At 38.9% G+C, this 26,414-nt stretch overlaps 1 protein-coding gene across 1 annotated transcript in view; it reads left to right on the top strand.

Annotated features, from left to right (window-relative positions):
• Positions 1-9,301: 9,301 nt before the first annotated feature.
• Positions 9,302-26,414, top strand: part of LOC139120317 (polycystin-1-like protein 2) — a 35,853-nt gene continuing 18,740 nt past the window's right edge. Inside the window, exons 1-10 of the mRNA XM_070684646.1 lie at positions 9,302-9,546; positions 11,208-11,360; positions 11,623-11,761; positions 13,190-13,266; positions 15,657-16,280; positions 17,235-17,963; positions 23,742-23,933; positions 24,579-24,799; positions 25,646-25,814; positions 26,098-26,222. Of these exons, the coding sequence (XP_070540747.1) occupies positions 9,432-9,546; positions 11,208-11,360; positions 11,623-11,761; positions 13,190-13,266; positions 15,657-16,280; positions 17,235-17,963; positions 23,742-23,933; positions 24,579-24,799; positions 25,646-25,814; positions 26,098-26,222 (2,544 nt within the window). The 5' untranslated portion in view covers positions 9,302-9,431. The remainder of the gene's footprint in view (positions 9,547-11,207; positions 11,361-11,622; positions 11,762-13,189; positions 13,267-15,656; positions 16,281-17,234; positions 17,964-23,741; positions 23,934-24,578; positions 24,800-25,645; positions 25,815-26,097; positions 26,223-26,414) is intronic.

Raw genomic sequence — 26,414 nt, 5'->3', positions numbered from 1 at the left:
GAACTGTCTCAAGACGTCACTGCCGCCAGTAAGAGCTTTCCCCGAGGCCTACAATTATCACAGATACATTACTCTTTTTAATTAACCTCATACTCCCATTTTACTGATCGACCTCCCCCTTTCGTAGCCCCCTGCTCATTCTTGCAGTATCATCTATACACCGACAAGATAAATCAATAAATCATTGCTAAAATCTCTGTCCTTTTTTTATGAAGCACACTTGCGTCGCCTTGCATCCTAAACGTGAATTAGCGTGCATCGAGGGAAAAAAAACTTGGTACCCGTAATTACATATTTCTCAATTCACACTAGTCAGCTCACTTTGAGGTTTAACACGATACTAGGTGTGTAGGTTTCCTCAACAGTTTGCCGACGATGCGCTTTTAAGCCAGGTACTTTGAATGTGCGACCTCTTCCGATGAACTTTGAATATAAAGAGGGCGCTGCTCTCTTCACTGATCTGTACTTCATGTATGTAGTTTATTCTTCCACTACCAAAACTATATTGATCAAAATACTGTGTGTTCTATATTTGTTCACAATTTGTTTGTTGTAACTCCCGATCATTTTCCAGGATTTTTGTTCAGACTGTTACTCATTCGTCTACAACAACATTGCATACTGTGCAGAATGTGCTGTTCGCAAGACAAATTATTTACACCTCGATGTATCTTCGGAAGAGGAGGAAGAATTATGTTCCATTCAACAAAAATAATGAAAACTTTACCGAAAGTTAAGGTGCTGCTTAACGGGTTGATAGACTTTCCTTACAGTATTTGAATATCACAACACCTTCATCGTTCGTCATGCTTTTTACCCTTGTTTGCAAAAGACTACGTATGCGTGCTTCAGATAATATGTTAGGATGGCAGTTTTACCAACAAACATAGTTGCAAAAATCTGGGCTCTTCATGACAGCGCCCTCTATGCTTGATTGACCATTCGATGGTCCTGGAAAGGAATGATTGCGCATTGTACATGAAATATAGAAGATACAAAAACAGAACAAACAGTTGACGAGGTGAGAAATCTGAAATCAAAATCTCATCAATCTGCTTTATCTGAGATGAATAAGAAGAGTGTGACCTATAAAAGCTTAAGGTAGATAAATACCAAATTGGTCATTTTTCTGTCAAATTTTCAAAATTCTCTGAGAATACGCCTTGAAATCAGGCCCATCATTGAGATGTGTCGCTAATTCATAATAAGTAATGGTTTCCGTGTAATTCACGATTTTTAAAAATCAAAACAAATGCACGTGGCTATCCCGGTCAAATCGGGGAGCTTTTGTAAACATTGTGGACACATTTGCATTGCTATTTGCATAATTCCCCTTGAGTGACACAGCGTTGCGTAATTTACATAGTGACGTTGTTGGGCTTCTCCAAAAACCAGGATTACTCCCGCCTGTCAACAATAAACCGTAACAATAATGTTTGTTGAAGCCTAGTCCAATAAGTCAGTTTTCGACATACAGAAGTGTTTCCGCTCAAAACGCATTGCGGCCAAAACCTATGTGTTTTACCAGTATGTTTCACGTCTAAGCTTATCCATACCCGATAGAAGTAAGACAATCAAAACTGTTCTCCATCCAACTTACTATTACGACCTCAAACCCCCAAAAATACGTCCAATTCTGTTAACATTTTACATGTGAGTCGTCACGTCACAAAGTTCCACACTCAAATTCTTCCTGTTCTGAATGAAATTAGGGCCGAAAAAAACAACCAAAAACCACGACTTTTCTGGTATATAATGTCGGTCAATACAATGTCTGACATTCAAAAACTGTTCCCAGAATCCCAACCTATGATGCTGAACACCAAATTATTGTGTCCGTTTCTGATTATATTTTGCATACCTGCTAAAGTCCGACATCCAAAATTGTACCACCTCTGAACTAATTGGAGCCGAAAAAACCGAACATCTTTTTTCTGATGCAGTGATTGTGTTTTATGCATCGGTCAGCCATGGTACAAACTCGGTAAAGTTCGCGTTGTGAGCTTATCATGCACCTTCCTCAATGCATCTGAACGTAATCACAGTGAATAAAGATTACATCCAAGTACCTCACCAAGGGTTTCAGTGTCGTTTTATTTTGGAAATGGTTGCAATGTCATACAATTTGACAGTATATCAGGCGACATCCCCCACGAACTCTTTTGAATTCACCCGAATTGGACGCGAAAAATATGCCGACCTCTCCTCGGACCAGATCGGCAAACGTTGCCAGGGTAACACAAGTATGCAATAATTTACAGTACAAATTCGTGTCCATATGACCTTTTTAAATATTTCAAAATTTTGTTTGGCGCAATTTTAAATTTTGGCAAGACTTTTATAGTAACATAAACCACAACAAAAATACAAAAATAATTACATTAACTCGAAGCATCATCGCCGAACTTGCCATTTCGAATCGACAACTGGTTTATCGCGTAGATGATCTCAACCACGCTGAGAAGTGACGCTGGCTTATCCACTGCTCTCGTTATTCCGTACCTCAACGCAGCGGGCAGCAGTCACGAACGAACGTTGCCATTTTTTGTTTTAATATGTCAAAGAAGGCGATATTTTATTTAGTGTTAATCGAAGTACACGACCCGTATTTCATTATCTGTACAAAAACTAACGTTGTGGGTGTTTAAGAATACGCATTCTGTTAATATCCCTGTGGTCACAGATTCCCAATCAACTTTCAGAAAAGTTGCCTTCGTAACTTTCCGAGACTCGTGATCAGATTGTTGTTTGACCAAATGCGAAATGTCGGCGAATAAATGTTACATGTACGAGCCAAAAACAGACAGATAAATAAATTTACGCGAGCCACACAACAAAATGGCTTTCATCCTGCCGCTCCAGACAAGGCCACGGTCAGTGATCGTTGTCTGGCTCAGAACACACTTACAAAGCCAGACTCGTTTTTTAACGGCACCATTAAGTTCAGACTGTTTGCTTGAAAGTGGTTTGGAGATGTGACCCTTCGAAAAAGTGGGTCACAAGCTTTTCTTTGATGCGAAGGTGCGTAGAGATTTACATGCATGAATAAATGACACCTCTGGTGAGACAAATTTTTGGCCTGTCTACAGCCTGGAAATTACACGGCTGAAAAGTTAGATCGTGTAGCTGGGACAGCTATCGCTACATAATTTAAATATACATGTTAATAGAGATTTATAATAAGCTGTTTGTTGGGAACGATAAAGTTGCTGTGCTACTTGTCAAAATTACGGTCCCTCCACAAAATCGGTAGTTTTCTGCGATTTATTTTATTTTCCTCGGAAGTTTTCTGTGAACAACTGTCATTCCCGATCGACATTATCACTAGGTAACAAAATATGCCAGCATTTAGGTTAATGCACGTTTAATTAATAAATGCCATGGCGTCGAAGGAACAAAACAGGTTTTTTTTGCGTTTTTCTTGTGAATGAGGTAGCCTTCTTTGGCACTTCGTCAATTCGCGCTCACAATTATCAGCTGCTTGCAATTCACACAGTCCATTGGGAACATAATGAACTCAAAATCTGTTTCTGAGTTCATTATGTTTCCATGGCGTGACAATTACAATTCCTTGAAAAGCACTTTAGTCTAACACCTTCAAGAGCGCATAACAAAAAACAAAAGCATATAAAGGAAATCCCAGACCACCGTCCCTCCACCCTTTTCAAGGAATTGTAATTGTCACGCCATATAATTTGAATGGGAACACCGTGAAAATATCGCAGACACTGATTTGAAGGATATTGTCTAGGCTTGTCAATGAAGAAATTTCAATTGGAAATCTCGCAGCGTGCTCGCTAAAGGGAGGGAAAACCGCCTTTTGGAAGGTTCAGCACAACGCTTTTCACGTGACTCTTATGCAAATAATGACCGTGTACTGTGCTTCGTCGGATAGCTCTATATTAGGGCTTTCAGAAAATGTATACTTTATTGGGGTTTGGGACTTCTTCAATTGAGAAAAAAAAATAACATCTGAAAGTGTTTTAAAAGGTATTTATCTACCTTAATGCCTAACGCGCCGTTTTTATCGCGCCTCTTAAATTTTATGATCTTACCGTTGGTCATAAAAGCATTTACCGCCAACCGACGTTTGCCACGACATAAATCCTGCACGAGAAAGTGAAAACAAAGGAATTGGAATTTTTCAACTGGATTCCACAGTTTTGGTTGGTGCCACTTCCAGTCCCCTCAGGAAGAATGCAGACAGTAGCCTACACAATGATTATTCCATCCCGACTCGCTTAATTAAAGCGGTTTGACATCGTCATACATATTCGTTCGCGTTACGCAATATACCACCCGAATCGACGCGACTTAGGCCAACAAATGACCTGCGTTTTTCTGCGTGTCAAGGCAATGCATAAGCAAAACAAAATCCTGCGAAAATTGTACATCCTAATCTTATATCGACAATTTCCGCATAAGAAAGAACATTTTACGATTTGGAGTGATTACAAGATTGCAGTCAATGTAAGCTTTTAAACATAACCAATGGTGGATAATTTTTAATACACAATTTACTTTCACACAAATAACATGCAAATGAAGACATATTAAATACAAATATGCTTAAAAGTAATTTATGATACATTTTCCGGTGTCACCGGATTGTCGGAAAAAAAACGTGAAAGGAGACCTTTTGTCGCTATTCCTTACCAGCCCAGCCATACACACTTTACATACAGCTCACATACAGTGTATATACGTTCATTAGCGTTGACTCAACAGGTTGCGGGTATAACATGGTGGTCAGTAAAATGAAGCTATGTAACGCCATATTTGCATACAAACATACATATAAGGGTATGTGGTAAAAACAATGTCATGCATGCATAAATGATAACTTTTGATCTTACAATACCAATTACACGAAACGTTCACAAAAATGACCGAGATCGCAATAAAAAGGGAAAAGTCTAGTATTTGTACTGACAGGCGTCGATATAAGGACAAATATGTTAACGAGAACTATACGAGCACGAATACCCACCGTAACTGCATAATTGTATGAAATTCTTGTATGCTATAAAAAGAGCTTGCGATCGTAGACATATTTTCAATTCTTTTCTAACCGTCTTCAGTTGTTAGCCTCAGCATATATTAAAAAAAACCCAACAAACAAATAAATAAACTGTTCACTTCATTTGCAACTCTAAAGAAATTAATGAACTGAAAGAGCGTTTTTTTAGAACTCTGTCCAGATATGTTGTAATATTCCCGCCCAAATTGATCAGACAAAGTTAACATTCATATACGCAAGGACAACGCTTGAGTTAATCCTTTGTAATCGATACATCGGGTTTAAAAATATTACTAGACGTAAGGGCACAGTTTATAACAACACCGCCACATGCGTAATGCCAGTAAATGCCATGTTATAGGCCTAAAGCCCCATTCAAACTAAATTTTTACGCATGCTCAAAAGAGAGATTCCCTCTCTTTAACCCTTTCACCAGTATGGTCTGGCCCTAAGCTATTGTTATCAGTGGCGACTTTGGACCGGTTTACAGAGAATTAGGTGTGAACAGGTTATGGTGGGAGACAGAGTTTGCACACTTTTTAAAGCTCTAGGTGTAAGAACAATGTTCGTCGTCTAGTTTTTCAATTCATTCAGAAAGGCACAGCAGTGTTGCAGCCAGGATTTTTAAACCAGGGGACACTGTGTCCCGCTACTGTCTATTTTTGGGGACATTTTGTATATTTTGGGGACAACATAAACATTAGCAATCACTTTTCCGATGGCATCCTGCACCTCTTGGGCAGTTTGTCGGGAGGTGTAACTTGCATTCTGTCCGATCCGCAACTTATCCACGGTTTGAACGCCTTGCAATTTCAGGAATTTCAAGAAGTGATTCATATTTTCGTGTGGCAATGTCCTCCTTTGCCAACCAATAAACCGACTGCATTGCCGATATAATCTCTTGATCGTTTTCTGACAGAGCTCGATTGACGGCGGTGTCGAAACCTCTACGCAAGGCGACTTCTTCAATTGCTTGCAAGTGATCACTACACAGCGCATATGGCGGTCTATGTTAATGTACGGAAATTTTCATATCCAGACTGTTCAGTAAACGTATTTTGCTTGCCAGTTTCACGACAAATCTTGCAATGTATATGTTTCTTTTCACTGTTGTATTCCAACCAGTTAGAATACTTTTCATTTTTCCTCCAACTCTGTTGAAACTTTCGTTCCGTGGTTTTCTTTTTCTTCGAATCTGGTGGATCGCACTGTGTCATGTGTTACAATCAGATCGCGTCGAGTGTGAGTCATCACCCAGGGCAACAGACGGTGTTTGATCGTCATTGCGATCGCGATCGGTTGACAAACTCCGAGTTGGACTCGTGAAAAATGATGTAATTCGCTTTTGACTTCCTGCCATATTGAACTTGCCTACCGAAATGCCGTTCAACTGTCGATGCATGGCAATAGAATGGAATTTTCCGCGAACGAAAAGAAAATGCATCAGTCGTCAATCAACTTTGTATCATTTTGCGACTTATTTGTTTTACAAAACAAAAAAACGGACTACTATTGAATTTTGCGGAAGTAGTTGTAGCAGTATGCGGTATCTGCCGCCAATCAGCGCTCTGTCGGACTACAAATCAAAGCAAATTGTAATATCAAGTGACGGTTTTAATTAGCTCTGAAAGTACGTAAATAAAGCCTCAAAAGAAACATGCAAAATAAAGGTCGCCGTCAGTGTCAGATATTACTTGCAGACGACACCGTCACACAGTGGCTCAAAAGTGCGCCCGAGGTGACCCGCAGGAGGCAAGAATGCGGGGCAACGGGTCTCGTTTAGGGGACATTGTCGCAAGGGCGCGTCCTGGCGGCACACTGGCACAGTGACTCTGCAACTTTCTGGAGTTGGAATGAATACAGAGTAAGCGTAGCCGTTGCTTTTTACCACTAGAAAGGTACTTCAAATACATAATGCAGAGTCTTGTTTCAGAAGAAAAAATATATATGAAAACCACACTCCTCTCTGAGCAAATCTTAGAGTTGAGAAAGTTGTCGAAAGTCTGACCTTTGGAGACACGTGAGAATTCCAAATGTTGACAATGCTTAGCTATGGAGGTAGGAACCTTTACGGTCAAGCAGTGCACAACTAGAGAGCATAGGGGTGCGTTACTTGAACTTCCATTGTCAGCTTTAGACAATGGGAAATAAGTAAATCAATGGAAGTGCTGCCTTGGATTGATAGATTTCTCAACGAATGGCAAAAGAAAACACGGATTTACCCTAGACATTGCTACGCCTTAGCTCTACCAGTGACAACAAAGGCGTGTAACTTTAATAGACGTCGATGAAACGGCGAAATTGACCGGTACTTGCACGTACTGAATCTCTACAAGAGAGAAAGCGTGTCGATAAAGTTTATGCAAATCAGACCTTGTCAAGTATGCTGCCACGGAAGTACCTAGCGGACTGTACCATTATTTTTTAGGGGTGCCCGAAAGGGTGTAAGGGACTGAATACAGCCGTCAGACAACGCATTTGCCTGGTTCATGTGACAACGCTCTCAACTAAGTTCAACAATTCAAAGTCGTTTGGACTTTCTTGGGACCTTGTCAAGTATGCTGCCACGGAAGTACCTAGCGGACTGTACCATTATTTTTAGGGGTTTCCGACGGGTGTAAAGGGCTGAATATAGCCGACAGACAGCACGTTTGCCAAAGTTAAACTATGTACTAGTTCAATATTAAAGTCATATGTTTTGTCTTCTCAACGCTCTTCACTGAGTTCAAAAAAGTCTGTTTCAATAAATGTGTTTGCCTAAGTTTTACTACTTAATGTGGTGTACTAAGCTCCATGACTCAACTAAAGTTCAAGTACATCAATAAGTGCTGCTGTAATAGAATGTGTGAAGAAAGGTGCCAAAATGAATTGGCAAAAAGGGGTTTTGCTCGACTGAAAAGGTTGTTGTAGAATGTGTGAAGTGGGGTGCCAAATGGCCAACGACATCACAGGACAATGAAATTTGCATGGATTGAATATGCTTTTCACATCTTCAGAAATAAATATGGCAAATTTCTCAATAGGTGGTTACTTGCAGTAAATGGGAAGAAACAAGCCGTTCTATAGAGATATACTGCCACAAGAGCACGACTGCCACCCCCTTCCATTATCACGCATATTCAGCCCCTCATATCCTTTCGGACACCCCTAAAAATAATAGTATAGTCCGCTTGGTACTTCTGTGGCAGCATACTTGACAAGTCCTGCAAATGTACTCTGCAGTAAATACTGATAAAGGAAAGCTAATGGGATGAACCGTGATATTTTTTTCTGCATAAGTGGAAGATGACAGTAAACCGTGAAAATTACTAGCAATAAATAGCGCTGATTCTCACTGTCATCATACTGGGGTTTCGTTTAGTGCGTTGAACAACGGTCCCTCCATTTGTGGAGGGACCGTAGTTGAACACGTCGTCATAATCCTCAAAAATTGGTGCAAAAATTAATATCTCGCACTCTCCATACATTAGCATACTTGGACGCGATAAACCCCGCCCAATTGCGCTCGATTTGGACTGCACAATGCTGGCGCCACGAAAAATCACGTAGGAGGCAGACAGAATACGCATACGAGAAAGATGAGTTACTGGGTCACTTGAATTTAGGCCACGTTAGGCCATGTTCTTGATGACGTTATTAATTTTTGCGTCAATATATATTCTGCAAACGATCACTACACATGCCTCACAGTTTTTCCGCCTGAATTCTCGGGGACAGATATTTTGGCTCTAACTTTTACAACGTTTTCCTCAGCTACCACTTGTGGGGGTTCATTTTAAAGCTCTTTGTGTGAGAAAATTTTTCATCGTCTTCGTTTTTTTTGAAAATCGAAAATTTCATTTTTCTTCCCTTCTGCAAATACTATTTTTCATGAATGACTCATAAAATGACGATAAATCATATGCAGAGATAACCTGTTATTGCTTTGCATACAATAATTAAATTTAAACAGACTCGATTGTTCATCATTATGGGAATTCATCTACAATTAAGAAAAAAAAAAGAAAATGCAAAAAAAAGCTCGAAAGTTCTAATTAGTAGATCATGGTTGCGAGGTTCCATGTTGCGTTGAAGAATAACTTTTGCTTATTCCAGTCCCAAATGCTCATTGACACCTCCTACGGGTCTATAGCTACATGTACGTCACACTGACACATACAAACACAGACAATGTATTTGCAATGTTTATCGCTTTGCTTTAATATATGCCAACCTCGCGACTAATTGAATAGACATTAACAGCGAATCACATTTAAATAATTAATTTCTCCTTGCGAAACCGTATTAGTGTATCAATGATGGTGGTACCTCACTCCGTGTTTTGTGAGATCTTACGTATACAGATGAGGTCCCGCGTCGCCGCCTCACCGGGGTTGGCTGTGTCCTGTTAATTGCACGTTTACATTTTTTCATGTCATGTAGAATTTACTTGAGCCAGCAGGCCATTGCCGGCGACACGATGGCAATGTACACTCCGACTTATCTTACGATAGTCATCATGGCAACAGTTGTCGTTCAAGTACGCGGTGAGTACGCATTTTAAAGTCAAGCATTTTTGGGGGACTAAAAACAATGGAACTAGCCAGACAACAAACGCTAACATGCGGAACATTCTCGCAAATTTTGAAACGACAGCTGATCTCATCCAGACATTAGTTATTGGCAATTTCTTGTATTTTTCTACAGAATCAAAATCAGTCACATGGTTTTAAAAATTGTTGTCAAGACAATTTTAAGCAAATAATACCCACTCGTGTATTTTGGGTTTCGCTCATTTAGTTTTTGCTGAGTCATCACAGTCAAAATTCGACTAGTAGAGAAGATATTGTAGCACGTTACGCCAACCAGTAAGTCAAGCAAATATACCATTAAAGCATTTTTACATAATTTTTTGTTTTTAATCAAAATGTTAAATGACTCAGCGAAACCTAATGAGCGAAACCCAAAGTACATTAGCCGGTTTAAATATTGTTCAACTGTTGGTGATTCTGTCGCAGCTAGGTTGATTTCAAAGTAGCTCAACGCACTACTGTACTCATTATGTTTATTTACTTACACGGTCGTCATATCAGTAAGAATGTAAACAGGCTGTAATATTAGGGTCATATAACAATATCAAAAATATACAGTCTTAACAGAAAACAGAAAAAGGAAAATCGTATTATCGAAATCTCAATCTCATTTTTCACTTGTCTCCTATTAGAATTCAAATACACCATATTTCATGTATGTCGTTCACATAAGCCCTTATTTTTATGACTAACATTTAAAGGCACAAAGTCGCTCAAGTATTTATTTAAACTGAACCACTTTCTTAATGTGGATATACAAATAAATAGTGACAATATTTCCTCGTTGTGTTGCATCATGGGGTTTCCTTGGGCGTCATTTTTGGTGCATGAACGAAATAGTCCTGCGCATAGACTTATATTCCGTGGTGCAAAGATGCACATATCTTTTATTCCTGTTCAGCATTGTAAGATGTGAATGATTTGGGATGCTGCAAGGAACGCTTTAAACTGCGATGCTCCAAAGCGACGAGAAAGTCGTCGCACTATTTGGTGACATATCGAATAGCGTAAACCTGTACACCAGTCTGAAAGTAAATCGTTTGGAAAATCGAATACCTAACCCCTTGATACTTTCTTCGGCAAAATGATGGCTTTCATTCGTTCTAACCCGGACGAGACGACAATAAAGCGACCCATTGAAAGGTCGCCATACCAATTACATTGTGTAACTGTTGTGCTGTAGCAATACATGTGCATAATGCGGGTACACACGGCATACAGTGTGCACACAGAGAGATCGGACGGTTGGATGACGAGATTTCACAGGCCAAAATTAAGTTAGAATGTACTTCAAGGACTGACTTTTTGGACTCATAATTTTTTTAATTGTTATCTGGTCTTTCACTTTTGGGAACTCATTTTGAAGTTCGTGGAGTGAGTAAAGTTTGCACTATCTTTGTGGAGAACTCAAAGCTTAAATTTTCCCAATGGCGGCTACCTTGAATTTCAAATATCGTTAGGTGTTAGGTAGTTTGTTTCTCTTGTATCGAGATTTGCGCGCTAACCCCTGCTTTTTATTTTTGCTCTTTCAGAGAATAGTGAAAAGTTTCGTTAAGGGTTATCTCTAGTTTGCAAATTTTTGTTTTAATTATTTCTTTTTGCGTTTATATTTTCAGCGGTGAGTTACCGATATGAAATCAGTACCGTACCAAAGAACTGGACAGATGCTTCGTCTGACTGCCAGGCACAGGGTGGGATGTTGGCCAAGATCCTGAACCAAAATACACTGGACACTCTGGGATATCTTATCACAGCTGCCGGCCTGTCGGGTACAAATCAATATGCACTTTTTAGCTAGAAGGCTCGCAATTTGAGTAACACTTTCTTCGAACAAGCCTGGCAAAATTTACCAGCAACTGAACGGACTACCTCGCTGGTGTCATACAGTACTGATGGAATGTCCAGGAATATTTTATAATAAAAAACAAACGCATCTTCTCTCAAATGGAGGATTATTCTTCGCTCTTGAATTTAATCTCGATGAATGTAAAAACACTCTGTACATGTTACCGGTCCATCTTTCTCTTTCAGGCAAATTAGTTTGGTTTGGACTCGCTGACGAAGAAACCCAGTTTTATCCTGATAACTGCCCACAATCATCTTATACAAACTGGAAATCCGGAGAGCCGAACTCAGCCGATGAGAGATGTGTGCACTTATTGCGTAAAAGGTATTCTTCTAGTTTTGTTGCGTACTCACAATATTCTGTTTGCATGTATATAAAAGCACGCATGCGTGTAAGTAATTGTGCGGTTGTGTCATAGACCCGTACTGTAGGGTATACTATGTTGTTAGATATATACACACTATTATAATTTTCTATCGTTCCAGGATACATTTTTACAGTCATATAACATGTTCCAGCAATGCTTTTCCACATTCGACTTCAGTGTTATTTGTCGACTGTATTTGAGCATAGCACAAGCGTCACATATAGACACTGTCCTCTTAAATACTCTCAAAATCAAAAATAATAACAACCCCGCAGGACTGAGACACACTCAACTCTGTTCATAAGCCATTAGCTCGTGTTGAATTCACGCAAACTGACAATACTATATTCAGTACATTATATCAAAACTACTGCAGGTCATCAGACCCAATCGCCCCACACGAATCCTTCCGTTCTATCGAACTTTGATTTCAGAAAAAAAATCTTTGCAGCTTGGAACTCCGGAGATGAACATTCTTCACCTTTATTTGCTTCTTGAACATTATTCACATTTATTTGGTTAACAAGGGCATAACACAGAATACGATTCATGATTGTCGTCACTAAAATATCAAAGTTCACTTACGCCAGATTTGATTCTCCAAACAGAAATTCAGAAAGTTTGTTTTTGTGCAAATGTCTTTTATCACCACAAACTTGTCAGATATAATCTTACATGCGGTTTTCACAGTTTCAATTAGAGCATCGGTGATATCAAACTACAAAATTCACCAACATTCCCGTATTCTAAAATTTCCGAAAGTCTCGTCAACTCTCGGCCAAATAATGGAACTCTGTCCTCATTACGACTCAGCTCTATTGAACTAATTAATAGCCCAGGTTCACTTCATGGGGACTTTTGGCTGCGCTGTAAATATGTTATGGACTCGATTCTGATGTGTAACCTGGCACCACACCTTCAGCGATGGCACGGTGTCGCTCTGGGAAATACTATCATGCCTTTGCCAGTTGTAAATAAGCGCAGCAAAACTGCATGAATGTTGGTATCGTCACATTATCAGTCAGTCTGGCAGGTGAAGTAAATGAAATAATTATGGCATGTCTTCAACTCTTTCGGAAACATGCTGCACATATCTTGGGTACACTCTTACATTGGGTCGGACACGAGTAAAGAAATAGACAATTTTATGACAGACATTTGCCGTTCCAATGACATGCATTGCCTCCTACGACCGAATTACAATCGAGATGCACTTACCTCAGAAAAATAGGTTCACAAGTTTTGCCTGAAATGGTATGTACTCGGCAAAATGTTTTTTAACTTGGTATTTTGTACGTTTAATTTCTCGAATTCTCTCTGTCTTCTTGGAGCGTGACTTTTTAAGATACGAGCTTCCTGTAATACGCATTCTTTTCTCCATTTAGTGCCGGTTTCACCTGGAACGACAGGTCTTGCTTGGATGAAATAAATTACGTATGTCAGTATGACGACGTACCGATCGGTAAGTTGTAAATCTACAAACTCATTTGACATTGACCGAGTGAAGGAGGGGAGGGGTAAATGTAATGAATTTTAAGTCGGGGATTCTGTAAATCGCTACCTTGTGTTAAATCCTGACGTGGCTAACACATGGACTTGCTCTTTTAAAAATAAACCCTAGTCAGGGAAAGGGTCTGGCATACAAATTCTGCATATCGCGACTTCAGGTCGGTGAGAGCGAGGTATGTTGAAATGTTGAAAAAGTCGATGCCTATAGTTGAAGATGCAGAGAAAGTTTGTGAACCGAAAAATGGGGTAACAGAGGACTTATGCCCTTAAACCTCTTCAGTCCGTGGTTTGGCTGAACCGATTGTCATCTTTGCGAGTTTGGACCTTTTTACGGGGAATTTAGGCCAAATAGCAAGTTGTCCCTCTGACTGAGGCAAGAGAAGTGTGACATCGTTCGCCATCGATCATGGCTAGTGATGTCATCTCCACGATGTACGCATGTTAGATATCCTCGAGTCACATTGCAATAATGTTGTCATTTAAAAAAAAACAGCTTCGTTTCTATAAATTTCGTATATGTACGAATAGCTACAGAGAGTAATACTTGTGCAATATTTTTGTTCAGTTTATGACAAATCGCACGAATTTGTTGCCCCTGCTTCAAAATTGATTTGTGGGGGGGGGGGTGGTAGGGGAGATGAATATGTTAAAAGTCTTATCCCGCAATGATAGTCATTCCATATTTGCAATGAAATTCTTGATATATTTTAATTTGAAACGATAAAAAAGACAACAATTGCACGGGTTTACTCTGTTGATCTACGCCAAAGAGTGGATGAATTGTTCGAGACGAAAAGCGGCTCGAAATTAAAGTAAAGCCTTGCATTTTTTACTATTCTTATTGGGGCGCCTTGAACCAAATAGGACATAAGCCTGTATAGGCCCACTTCGCGTTTCTTTGTAATTAGCCCAAGGAAACAAATAACAACAGGCTGGGGTAGTAAAGGAGTGTGGCGTGATTTTCAAACGTCCTTCTGAATATGTCGTCCATTTAGAACCATGGACGGACAACATACTATTATTTAAAATCTTGTTAAGTACTTTGTGCGGCCGGGAGTGTGAAAACTTCCATGAAGATATTGAAATCACATCAATGTCAAATACAAGTTTCACAATAATGCTAACTTCTATTTTAATTACTTGGAATTTTTCAAATTCATTTCAATATTTCAATGTTTCAATGTATGCGTGACTAGACAAAATGGTTGAAACGACAAGTGGAAAGTAAATCTTGATATCTCTTCTGTTTTGCCGCTGTTGATTTTAGGCGTGGTCCAAGTTACTGTTTTTCGCCGACAATTTCTTTGAAGTAACCGATCAAAAAAAAAAATAAAAAAAAATAAATAAATGGAGTGCAACTGATAAAAATGTTGTGTAGTTTGTGTTGCGAGTGCTTTGAATTTAAACTGGCTGTCAAATTAACAGTATACCTCCAACCGTGTAATGGGTTGCAAAGTGAAGTATGTGATCACAATGTCCAAATTGAGACTCAGATCTAATTACACATTGTATTTGGCAATGACATATCAATACATTATTTTGCGAGATTTCGGATATTGCATATTAGGTTAATCTGATTTTGAGTTTGGAGAATTCAAAGTCATCAATGAAGCTTGTAAGTTGCTAAGACCTTAAAGACATGATTATTATTGAAATACAACCTTCAAACAATTTTAACTTACTCGCCCCGTATCAAAGGATTCAAAATCTATTGTTGTAAATAAAAAAGCCACAAATAGGAACATTTTCTGTCCGACTGTTTGAAACTTTAAATTTTTACGCATTTTTGTTCTCCACTTCACTGTCTGTATTGGAATATTGATCTGTCGTAAAAGGAAGTAATGTCATATTTCGGCGTTAAAACACTACAATGAGTTTTTAAGGTAGAACGCGCCTCGGGGACGGATAGTTGCACTGTCAAATTTCTATAATTCTTTTCTGATTTACCACCTGTTTGGGCTCATTTTAAAGCTCTGGGAGAAAGAAAAACTTTCACCGTCTTAATTTTTCTAAAATTGAAAATTTAATTTTCCCCCATATTGGCCATATTGAATTTTAAATATCGCAAATGTTGGGTAATTTGTTTCGCCAGTTCCAAACTTTGCACGGTGACCCCCCCCGATTGTTTGCTGTTGATTTGTTACGAGAATGGGTGAAAGTTTCATTCAGGAAAGTTTGAGCAAAAATTTAAGTCTTCCACTTTCGAGGCGCATACCGAAAGTACATAAAGATGGGGTCCACGAGAGAATAAGCCAAATTCCCCTTTATTTCAATTTCTAGTCATTTTTCTACACCTTTCGCGAGTTTCCATTAATCATTGTTTCCTTTTCTTTTCCAATCCAGTTCCACGACGACCTGTTGTGTTGTGGCCTCTGAATAAGGAGTACAACTTGACAGATGCTACTGGTAACGGAAATGACGTCATACATCGGGGTTCTGTCACTGCAGCACAGGCAGACGCCGTCGAATCGTACTTTCTCCCTGGTCAATCTGATTCCTATCTCAAATTTCCCATCAACGATGAAAGTATACTGAGTTTCTCTGTGACGATAATGCTGGAGGTGTACCCAACATCCAGCAGTGGGTCAATTCTCGATGGCGGGAATAATCACGGCTGTAGCATTTTTCAGGAAAGTTCGAACACAGTTACCGCCAGTGTCGTCAGCTATTCGGGGACCAGATATTCCATGTCAATGACCTCGCTCACCAGCAATGACTGGAATTCACTGGCGATATCCTATGATTACGACAGCGGCGAGCTCAAACTATGGCACGACGGCGGATTGGTCGATTGTCTCAACATTGGGCAGACCGAACTGAACATCACTGATGCACTGTATATAGGTTACAGTGCCACCGCTGGGGGCGCTGCTTTCCAGGGCTATGTGACATGTCTCCAGGTGTACGATCAAGCTTTGTCGCAAAGTGAAATACAAACAGCTCACAGCCGTTGTCCCGTGCCCTCAGGTAAGAATAGAATTCTCATAGTTCAATATAATTATACTAAGTTTATTTTGAAAAATATAACGAGGATGAAGACATTCTGATGCTTAACTGAAATAAACTCCTACTTACGATACTAACAGAAAACGTGAGAAAGAAATCCTGCAAATACTATACTTTTAGTTGAGACGGTAGAATCGCATGAATAAGTCGATCCCAACGCAGAACATCATCAGAATACTGTGGAAGGAAAAATCGTACTCACCCGAGAGAAATCATCAATTAATATTGATTTGGTTTGAATCATCAGATATGATAGTTGATAACAGTTCTGTAACCATTGGAACATCAAGAAAATCCCAGAAACATATACCTAGTTTCTACATGGATACATATCTACGAAATCATGAGTAAAAAATCCTGCCTTATGTTTTATCATTCGAGCCCAAAGAGAAGCTGGACTGCACTGTGTCATTGAGACACAGTCACCCGGATGGCATCATGTGTCCCGTCAAGTCTCAGCCGCACTTGTGTTTTCAGGTAGCACGCGCTTTGAAAGTGAAAGACTTAAACTTTTGCTCAAACTTTCCTCAAGGAATCTTTCAACCATTCTCTTTAAAAATCAATAATAAACATCGATTGGGGCGGGGGGGGGTGTCACTGTGCATGTTTTGGTTCTAGAGAAACAAATTACTCCAGATTTACTGATATTAGAAATTCAAAATGGCCCCAATCGTTGGATGACTGTATGGAGAAAAATAACATGCTTATGCTCGAAAAACTAAGCCAGTCAAAATGTTTCTTACCTTAGGGGCTTTGCAATGAGCCCACTACAAGTGGTAGATCAGAAAAGAATCGTAGAAGTTTGAGTCTGCAAACATGTAGCTGTCCCCGACGCGCGTTCTACCTTAATACCTTATTAATTATTTCATTTCTCATATTTTAATCGCACTCTCTAATTTTTAATGTTTACTTCAGAACCAGTGGACCACTGGGATCTGAGTGGAAGCTGTGACTTCACAACGCCCTCCGATGAATGTGTACAGATTGACTCATGCACTGATGACAAGATTCTTTCTAACCTGAACGGCAATGATGGCGTACTGTATTCAGCAGCCAGCCTAACAGACTCCCCCATCGCACCGTATCCCAGCTGCGCCATCAATCTTCAGAAAAACTTCATCAACTTTGGCAACTATTCCGGCACCTGTGTGTCCGATATAGGACTCTGTACCCTCGGGATAACCGTTTCAATTTGGATGCGAGTAAGCGTCACCGAAAGTGACTGTAAAGGGCATATTCTTTCGTCAGGAGGGGACACTGACCAGACGCGCGGTATGACGATCTGGTTAGGCCGCAGCGGTAGCGGATCGTGTCAACTGTACTTCGATGTACGCAATGGTGTCAAAAGATGGAGGACACGGGTAAACCTTCCGTACGATGATCACTGGTTCTTCAGTGTGTTCACCTTCAAAGAGGAAAATGGTGTTAAGATATACGCCAATGGTGACCAGATTGCCCATGATACACTAAAGCAAATATCGATAGTTCATGGTGACAACAGTTCTCTTCTGGTTCTCGGAACTAAGAATGACGATTTGGCGGATGACAAACACTACATCTCGGGTTCTTTTAGCGACCTCAAGATCTACTTTTCGGAGCTGAGTGCTGAAAAGATTTCCTCGAAATACGCCGCGTATACAAATCGTAAGTAAAAGGCACAATTTTCGTATCCGTTTTATGTCTTACAAGATTGCATTCGAATGGCTATGGGGCTGCGCATGACAAATAAAACTCATTGCGTCACCAGCACCTGGATACGCTTTGTTTCGCTCACTGTCAGCTCAAAGTTGCAAAAACTGTGTGCCATTGTTACACAATAGGTGTGGGAGAGCTCTAATCACAAATTCCTTCATAATCCAAAACTGTAGTTCAGGGGAGGCCCGGCAGTCTAAAATTGCTGCTAGATATGATAACTAGAGCAAGAATACATACTCTCTTGATAGAAATTAAATGAGCTTGTCTAATAATGTCAGTTAGATGTTGCTACATTAAACCCGCTAGCCAAGATGCTGCCAACGTATGTTTTTCAATGTACAAATCTGCATTGTGTAGTCAACTGGAGAAAGACTGGCCTATTGACACTGGTAGTGCACGCTTTTTATCTCTACCCTTTTTAGTCCCCACGGACACTGTCCAGGGGACTTATAAGTTTGGTCATGTGCGTACGTGCGTCCGTTCACGCAGATATCTCAGAGATGCCTGGAGCAATTTCATCCAAACTTTGCACAAGGATTACCCCCTATGCCATACATATGCACGTCAATTTATTTTGTGATACGATTCAACATGGCCGCGTGGCAGCCAGTTTGTTACGATTTTTAGCTCACGTATTCACAAGTGGGCTAATGTCATAGCGATGTCTGTCTGTCTGTCCGTGTGTGTGTGTGTGTCTGTCTGTCTGTCTGTCTATTTACACGATAACTCAAAAACGCCTGAACAGATTCAAGTCATATTTGGTACACGGGTACCATATGCTACTTGCAAGGACTGATTAGATTTTGGTTAGTGTTGCTTGCATATTAATGAAGTTATGCAATATCATTTTTTTCCATACAATAGTTTCCGTATGGAGACGGTAATGACAGTATAGACATATAACAAGAAATACTGCACAAAATTTCATGAAACTTTTCACAGATGACAATCTCAGAACGTAATGATGATACTGTGAGTGTCATGTCAATTATCTGCTCATTTGCATATTTAATGAACTTTTGTTATTAGTGACAATCATCAAACTTGATGATACGTGCAACAAATATTGATCTGATATATATCTCATGATACTTAGAAGCATTGGGCAGTGTCAAGTTATTAAATAGCTCATTTGCATATTTTATGAAGTTTTATAATTAGTCATATAACTCTGATATAACTGCACTAAATTTGATGAATTCTGCTGCAGATACTGATCTGACTGCTATCTAACTGTAGTGTAAAGCACTTGGTAGTGTCAAGTTAATTAAGGGTTCATTTACATATTTAATGAAGTTTGTAATTAGGTATATAACTCTGAAATTACGGCACCCAAGTCAGTGAAATCTTGTACAGATATTGATCTGATAAATATCTAATTGTACTGACAAGCATTTGGCAGTGTCAAGTTAACAAAATAGCTCATTTGCATATTTTATGAAGTTTTGTTATTAGTCATATTACTCCAAAATAAGTGCACCAAATTTGATGAAATCTGCTGCAGATACTAATCCGACAGATATCTAATTGTGGTGTAAGGCATTTAGTTGTGTGGAGTTAATTAAGGGTTCATTTGCATATTTAACGAACTTTGCAATTAGTGATATTACTCCAAAATTACGGCATTAAATTTGATGAAACTTGCTACAGATATTGATCTGATAAATATTTAATTGTACTGAGCAGCATTGGGCGTGTCAATTTAATAATTAGCTCATTTACATAATAAATAAAGTTTTGTAATTAGTGATTTAACTCTGAGAGTACTGTGCGAAAGTTGATGAAACCTGCTACATATAATGATATAACAGATATCTGATTGTTCTTATTACACGCCTCACACGGGTGTCGATTATATTGGTATGAATTAGGTTTATTGACAGAAATATTGAAAAACATCATACAATAAATCCTCGTCAGAAATAGTTATTCTGGCAGTAGACCGTATACACGTATAGTCTTATCAGGAGTCTGTCTTCCACTCTGCGTGGTGTGCTCAATTGAACTGCTGTCAGAATATACAATGTCTGTCTTATTTGTTTTTGTGTTTTGGTTAGTGATTAATCTCAGGTCTGCAAATGTTGCATTACATCTCCTTGCTCGTCGTCGTTTGAGACAGGTCAAAGGTACAATTGTTTTTGCTCGTCATCGTTTGGGACAGGTCAAAGGTACAATTATTTACACAACTTCATAACAGTCAAAAAGTATGCAGTAATTCGTGTCATACTGTATTATTTCATGCGTCCATTAGCGTCTGATAAATGTCAATGCATGTCGTGTCATCAGCAGTCAATTTCAATGCATGATAACTAAGTATGTAATTTTATCAAACTCAAAATCTGTACAAGTCATTCATATCACACGTCATTCTTTCAATTCACGGGTCACATTGGCACACGTTGTTCTGTTGAGTAAATGCTAAAATTTTCTAGTCTATTCACTGGATATCAACACGTGAGCACATTCAGTGCATATCTGGTTTCATGTACGGAGCCATAACTCAGGCACATCTCAACCGATTTTATTGTAAGTTGGTACAAGGACATCAACCTTTGTCATACTGATGCACGTCAATTTGTTTCACAATACGATTCAATATGGCTGCGTGGCGGCCATTTTGTTACGATTTTTTCATGTCCCGAACTGTAACTTAGACATGTATCAACCAATTTTATTCAAAGTTGGTACAAGGACATTGACCAACGTCATACATATGCACATCAATTTGTTTCACGATACGATCCAATATGGCCACATGGCGGCTATTTTGTTACAATTTTTTCATGTCCTGAGCTATAACCTAGGCACGTCTCAACTGATATTATTCAAAGTTGGTACAAGGACATTGACCTGTGTCATACATATATATGCATGTCGATTTGTTTTACGATAAGGTTGCGTGGTGTCCATTTTGTTATGATTTTTTCTTGTCACGAACCATAACTCAGACATGTATCAACCGATTTTATTCAAAGTTGGTACAAGGACATTGACTATTATCATACATATGTAAGTCAATTCGTTTTATGATATGATCCAATATGGCCGCATGGCGGCTATTTTGTCAAGAACCATAACTCAGGTACGTCTCAATCGATTTTATTCAAAGTTGGTACAAGGACATTGATCTATGTCATACATATGCACGTGAATTTGTTTCACAATATGATTAAATATGGCTGTGTGGCGGCCAGTTTTATCGTTTTTTTCATGTCCAGAGCCATAACTCAGGCACATATCAACCAATTTTATTCAAAGTGGTACAAGGACATTGACTTATGTCATATATATGCACTTCAATTTTTTTACCGTGAGATCAAATACGATAGCTGCGTGGCGGCCATTATGTTACGAGTTTTTATGTCCACAGCCAAAATTCAGACATGTATCAACTTATTTTATTCAAAGTTGATACAAGGACGTTGACGTGTTGTCATATTAGGTAATAGATATGCATGTCAATTGGTTTCACAATCCGATGCAATGTTGGTGCATGGTGGCCATTAAGTTACGTTTTTTCATGTACAGAGCCATAACTCAGACATATTTCCACCAATATAATTAAAAGTTGGTACAAGGACATTGACAAACGTCATACATATGCACATCAATTTGTTTCATGACATATAATCGTATCATGTCAATCATTGAATGTTCGTAATTAGGCTGATATGTCAAGAAATACTGCATCAAATTTCATGAAACTTGGTACAGATGTTAGGGTCACATTGCTTTAACAGTGAATAAAGACATTTATCAGTGTCACGGTAATTAATTTGTAATTGCATATGTATTATTAATTTTCTTAATTAGAGTGATATGTCCACAAATACTGCATCAAATTTGATGAAACTTGGTATAGATGTTGATCTCAATGACACTCAGCAGTATCGTTTCAATTAATTGCTAATTTGCATTTAAATGATGAATTTTTGTTTTTAGGCTGAATGTCAAGAAGCACTGAATCAAACTTTATGAACTATGGTACCGGCGATAATCTGTCAGTGTTATGATAGAATGCAAAAATTTTTGCAACATCCTGTCGATTAATTACTAAATGCCTCATTTAATGACCTTTTGTAATTAGGATGGCGGCCTACATTGGTTTTATGTTTTCACCACCATAGAACTCGATCATTCTCGGCCATAAAGCTCCATCTGTATCGCAGTATTTTTAATCACAGACCTAATTAATGAACAGGATTCTATTCTCTCCGAGGACTTGTAATTAAAGTACCCATTAAAAGTGGGGACAGTTTCATCAACGATGACTTGTTTAAATGAATTTTTTATTATTGAAAGTGTCATTTACACGATGCTTCAGAGAAAAGATCATGCATCTTATACTGCAGTGAGTAGGCATAAAGTATAGCAGGTTTTAATAACAGCCTTTATGTGCCATTTTCTCTGAAATCTGTGCCATTTAAGCAGTTTTGCATGTATGCAGACATTTATTAATTTGAGATAAAAGAGACACCTTCCGCCATGGTCTGCCTACAAGTTCACCTTTTTTCATTGAACACTGTATATTCCTAAACCAGGGTTCATGGCATCAAAAGTTTGGCCAGGACAAAATTTTGGCGTCATTTGGACTCTTTGTGTCCTTCTGTTTCGTGCAGCAACATTATTTTTGTTTTCATTGACGTAAAGGATAGTATAACTAAAACACAAATCACTTTAACTATATGGAGAATGGGACTTTTTCTGCACACTTCTATTTGATCCATCGTTGTACAATTGTGCTTTCTAGACATATTTTGAGCAAGACATGCCAGGAAACCAAACAAACATTTAGTAATAAACTTGTCGAGGCAACTAGGTATTGTATTCTAGATGCAATAATATAACAATAGAAAGCGATCGAACCACTTGCAAGACAAGCTCAACAGATAACGCGTATAATTAGGAGAGTGTGATATGCAATCTCTGTATATCAAAGAACTTGAAGAGAGTGCAATTCCGGTTGTTTACTTGGGTACTCCCGGTTGTATACTTTTGTACTTGCGGTAGTATACTTGGGCACCGCCAATTTGACTAGTTTTCCACGTTTGGCAAATCTCCTTATGGATGTATATATATATATATATATATATATATATATATATATATATATATATATATATTAAAACTCTTTAAGCAGCAGAAATCGGTTACTCCAGATATGATTGCCATCTTGAAACACACCCCAACTCACGCATGAATTAACAGATCTCGAACTAACTTAAGCAGAAGCCCAACAGAGATGGCGGCTAAAGAAACAAAATTCCCCAGATTTCTTGATGTCCTCGGATGAACTCAGACTTATGTAAAAGTAATTCAGCCATTGAAACGTGTAAACCCCTTAAATTCACGTTGTTTGGCGGCATAAAACAACAGTTATTGTATCCTTTGCTCAGGACCAGTGCAGACAACTCACGGTATCTTGGAAAAACGTCCCGAAACTCGACAAATGCTGCTCTAATACGCTATATTTAAACACATGATTATCTTTCTCGTCAATATGGTACGCTGCGCTTGCTCTCGGGTTAACCCTTTCATCCAATTCCCTCTCCAGAAGTCCGACTTTACCGTAGAAAACAATGGGATGGTTCAAACTACGGTGGTGAAAGGGTTATACCTGTTATATCATTAGTTGCCAGGCTGTAAATCTTTCCTGCACGCTATATACATTTTGTATTATTTAATAGTAGTCACACTATTATCAACTCTGTTTCTTTCTAACACCAGGTAACTATTTTGGACCAAAACTTTGGCATGATGGATCCAGATGTGGTTTCTTATATCCGATGCCAAATGGCAAACCTAGCATCTGCAATCCAGATGGAGACAACGGCCATTGTTGCTCATCCTATGATTGGTGCGGTGTGGGTGCCAGCTATTGCTCTTGTACCTCTTGCTCAGATTACAGATCGCTGTTTGGTAAGTGAGTAAGTGAGAGTGAACTTCACACACAAAAAAAGAACTGCGAGGAGTTTGTAGATGTTGGAATTGTCAGTGGATGAGTGGAAGGATGGACTTGAGTTTGAGTAGATTTCTCATCGGCGGAATTGTTAATGACAGTGACTTTGGAGGTTTCCGAGATAAATGATGAAAGAAACTAAAGTTTTTCGTCTGAGAGTCAGTGAGGAAAAAGAGCAGGAGTAAATCGGTGAGATTGTTATCCCATCGTGCCATACCGTACCATAGCATATGATATCAGATCGAATCATAGACATAAACAGCTTTAAACTTCTTTAGTGGAGTGATCTATTTTTCTCAGTGCCACTCCAGCTGTCCGTGGAATTTTCCATCCCTCCCAATACGTTTCTGGTATTTTTTTGAGTCAAGTTATTTTTGAAACATTCCACTGTCATACCATCTAAGTCGCATATTCACTTTGCATGTGGTCTAAATCTGTTGTAATTTTGATTTACTCTACAAATTCGCGTACATCGCTACTGGAATATATTCTTCGATAGACAGATACAAGTTGTTCATACATTGATTAGAGAAGGATCTTACTGAATCTTGCTTAGTGACGGTACGTGAAATGCACTCAACATATAATAATATTTGAACACACAGGCAGCTGTTCTCCTGGTTGGCGTTCCGATGGTGGCTCTTGTTACCACTTCAGCTCCAATTTGAAAACTTGGCAAGATGCCAAAGACGCCTGCCAGTTGATAGGAGGTTATCTAGTCATCATCGAAACTGCCAGTGAGCAAAACTTTCTGGAAGAACAGACGATGTTAAGGACTGAATCATGTGTACCGCCCTCAAGCTGTAATTCGTGGATAGGACTCCAGGTAATCCATATGACGTCTGGTCAAAATTTCGTCAGGTAGAATGTGCCGCGGCGACAGATATTCGGACTCTCAAACTTTTACAACTATTTTCTGATCTACTACTTGTAGAGGTTCATTTAAAGCTTTTTGTGTAGGAAAACTTGTCACCGTGACCGTCTTCAAAAATCGAAGATGTTATTTTTTCTCCCATAGAATTAACACAGGGATGGCGACCATTTTTAATTTCGGTAAATGTTTGGTAATTTGTTTCTCTTATACCAAAATTAGCATTGTGACGCCCGATTATTATTCTTGATTTTGAAAAAGAGAATGGTTGAAAGATTCCTGGAGGAAAGTTTGAGCAAAAGCTTGAGTCTTTCATTTTCGAGGCGCCTACTACCTTAATTACATGTACATGTCACAGACATAGGCTGCCATACATACACATTGTCAAGATTATCAGTTCTGGTTGTATCAGTAACAGTATTCTGTGAATTTTAAACGCTTTGTGGATTTCATTTTAATCATGTAGCCTAATTCTTGTAACTAACAGACTTGTTATACTGCCGAAAGTTATGGTTTGCACATGGAAGATTCACAATTACCAGTAGGATCTATTCACAAAGTAAAAAACTAAAGGGAATATCCACCCTTTTTACCGATTAGGTCACATTATATTATCGTCTGTATATGAGTTCTACAGCTAATGAATGATGTACAATTATTTTGAAAAGATAAATCTCAGAATTTCAGATTTTAATGTATCACACCTTTCAATAACTGTTACAGTCTTCTCACTCAGTGTTTTAAGTTTTGGAGAAAAGTTGTTATTAACACGGGCTTCATTTTTCACTCTGATGTTAATAGTCTGCAAACAACGGATACCGATGGATAAGTGGAAACGAAGCGGAATACACGGATTGGGCACAAGGACAACCTTTGAACCCGCCGGAGTGCGTCTCGATCTCAGCTACCAATGGGAAATGGTACACCGAGAATTGTGAAAATCTTGCGAGGTACACTTGCGAGATGAACGGTGAGGAAGTCAATGTTTTTAACGAGATAACCTACCATGTAAACGCGATACAAGCTGTCAAGTGAGCGTAATAAATGCTTCGAATTCATCATGGTGTTGGTATTTACCAAAACAGACAATAATAGAAGATCGAAGATCGAACATAAGCTTAAGATGGCACAAAGAAATACGGAAAACAAACGAAGAAGGGCAAAAGTCAATTTAAAATCTGCTTTCCTTTTAGGCGCTACTTAATATTTTAGCCAATCAGCAAAACATGATAACTTTGGTGATATTATTCCAGGTACTCTTCCCACGCCAATGCCGGTTCCCACCGAATCTGTACTGGTCGACGTCGCTGAGGATTTATCTGATTTTATACCATCTGTTAGCAACTCCACGGCAAACTCGTCCAATTCTGATATAATGGTAAGCTTCGCTAACCCAGTGCTCTAACCTAAGCTTTTGAAATTTTGAAGTGGTCATGTGACGTCAAAGCTCTCAAACTTGTAACTATTGAAAGTAAAAGAAGGTCAGCTTTCAACACCTATAGCAGGATGCAGAATTGTGCATTTGCTGACAATAAAATGATTCCCAGTCTAGGCAAAAGTGACGCTTCAA

Source organism: Ptychodera flava, chromosome 20, assembly GCF_041260155.1.
Source record: "Ptychodera flava strain L36383 chromosome 20, AS_Pfla_20210202, whole genome shotgun sequence".
NCBI lineage: Eukaryota > Metazoa > Hemichordata > Enteropneusta > Ptychoderidae > Ptychodera > Ptychodera flava.
This window is presented reverse-complemented; position numbering and strand designations above follow the sequence as displayed.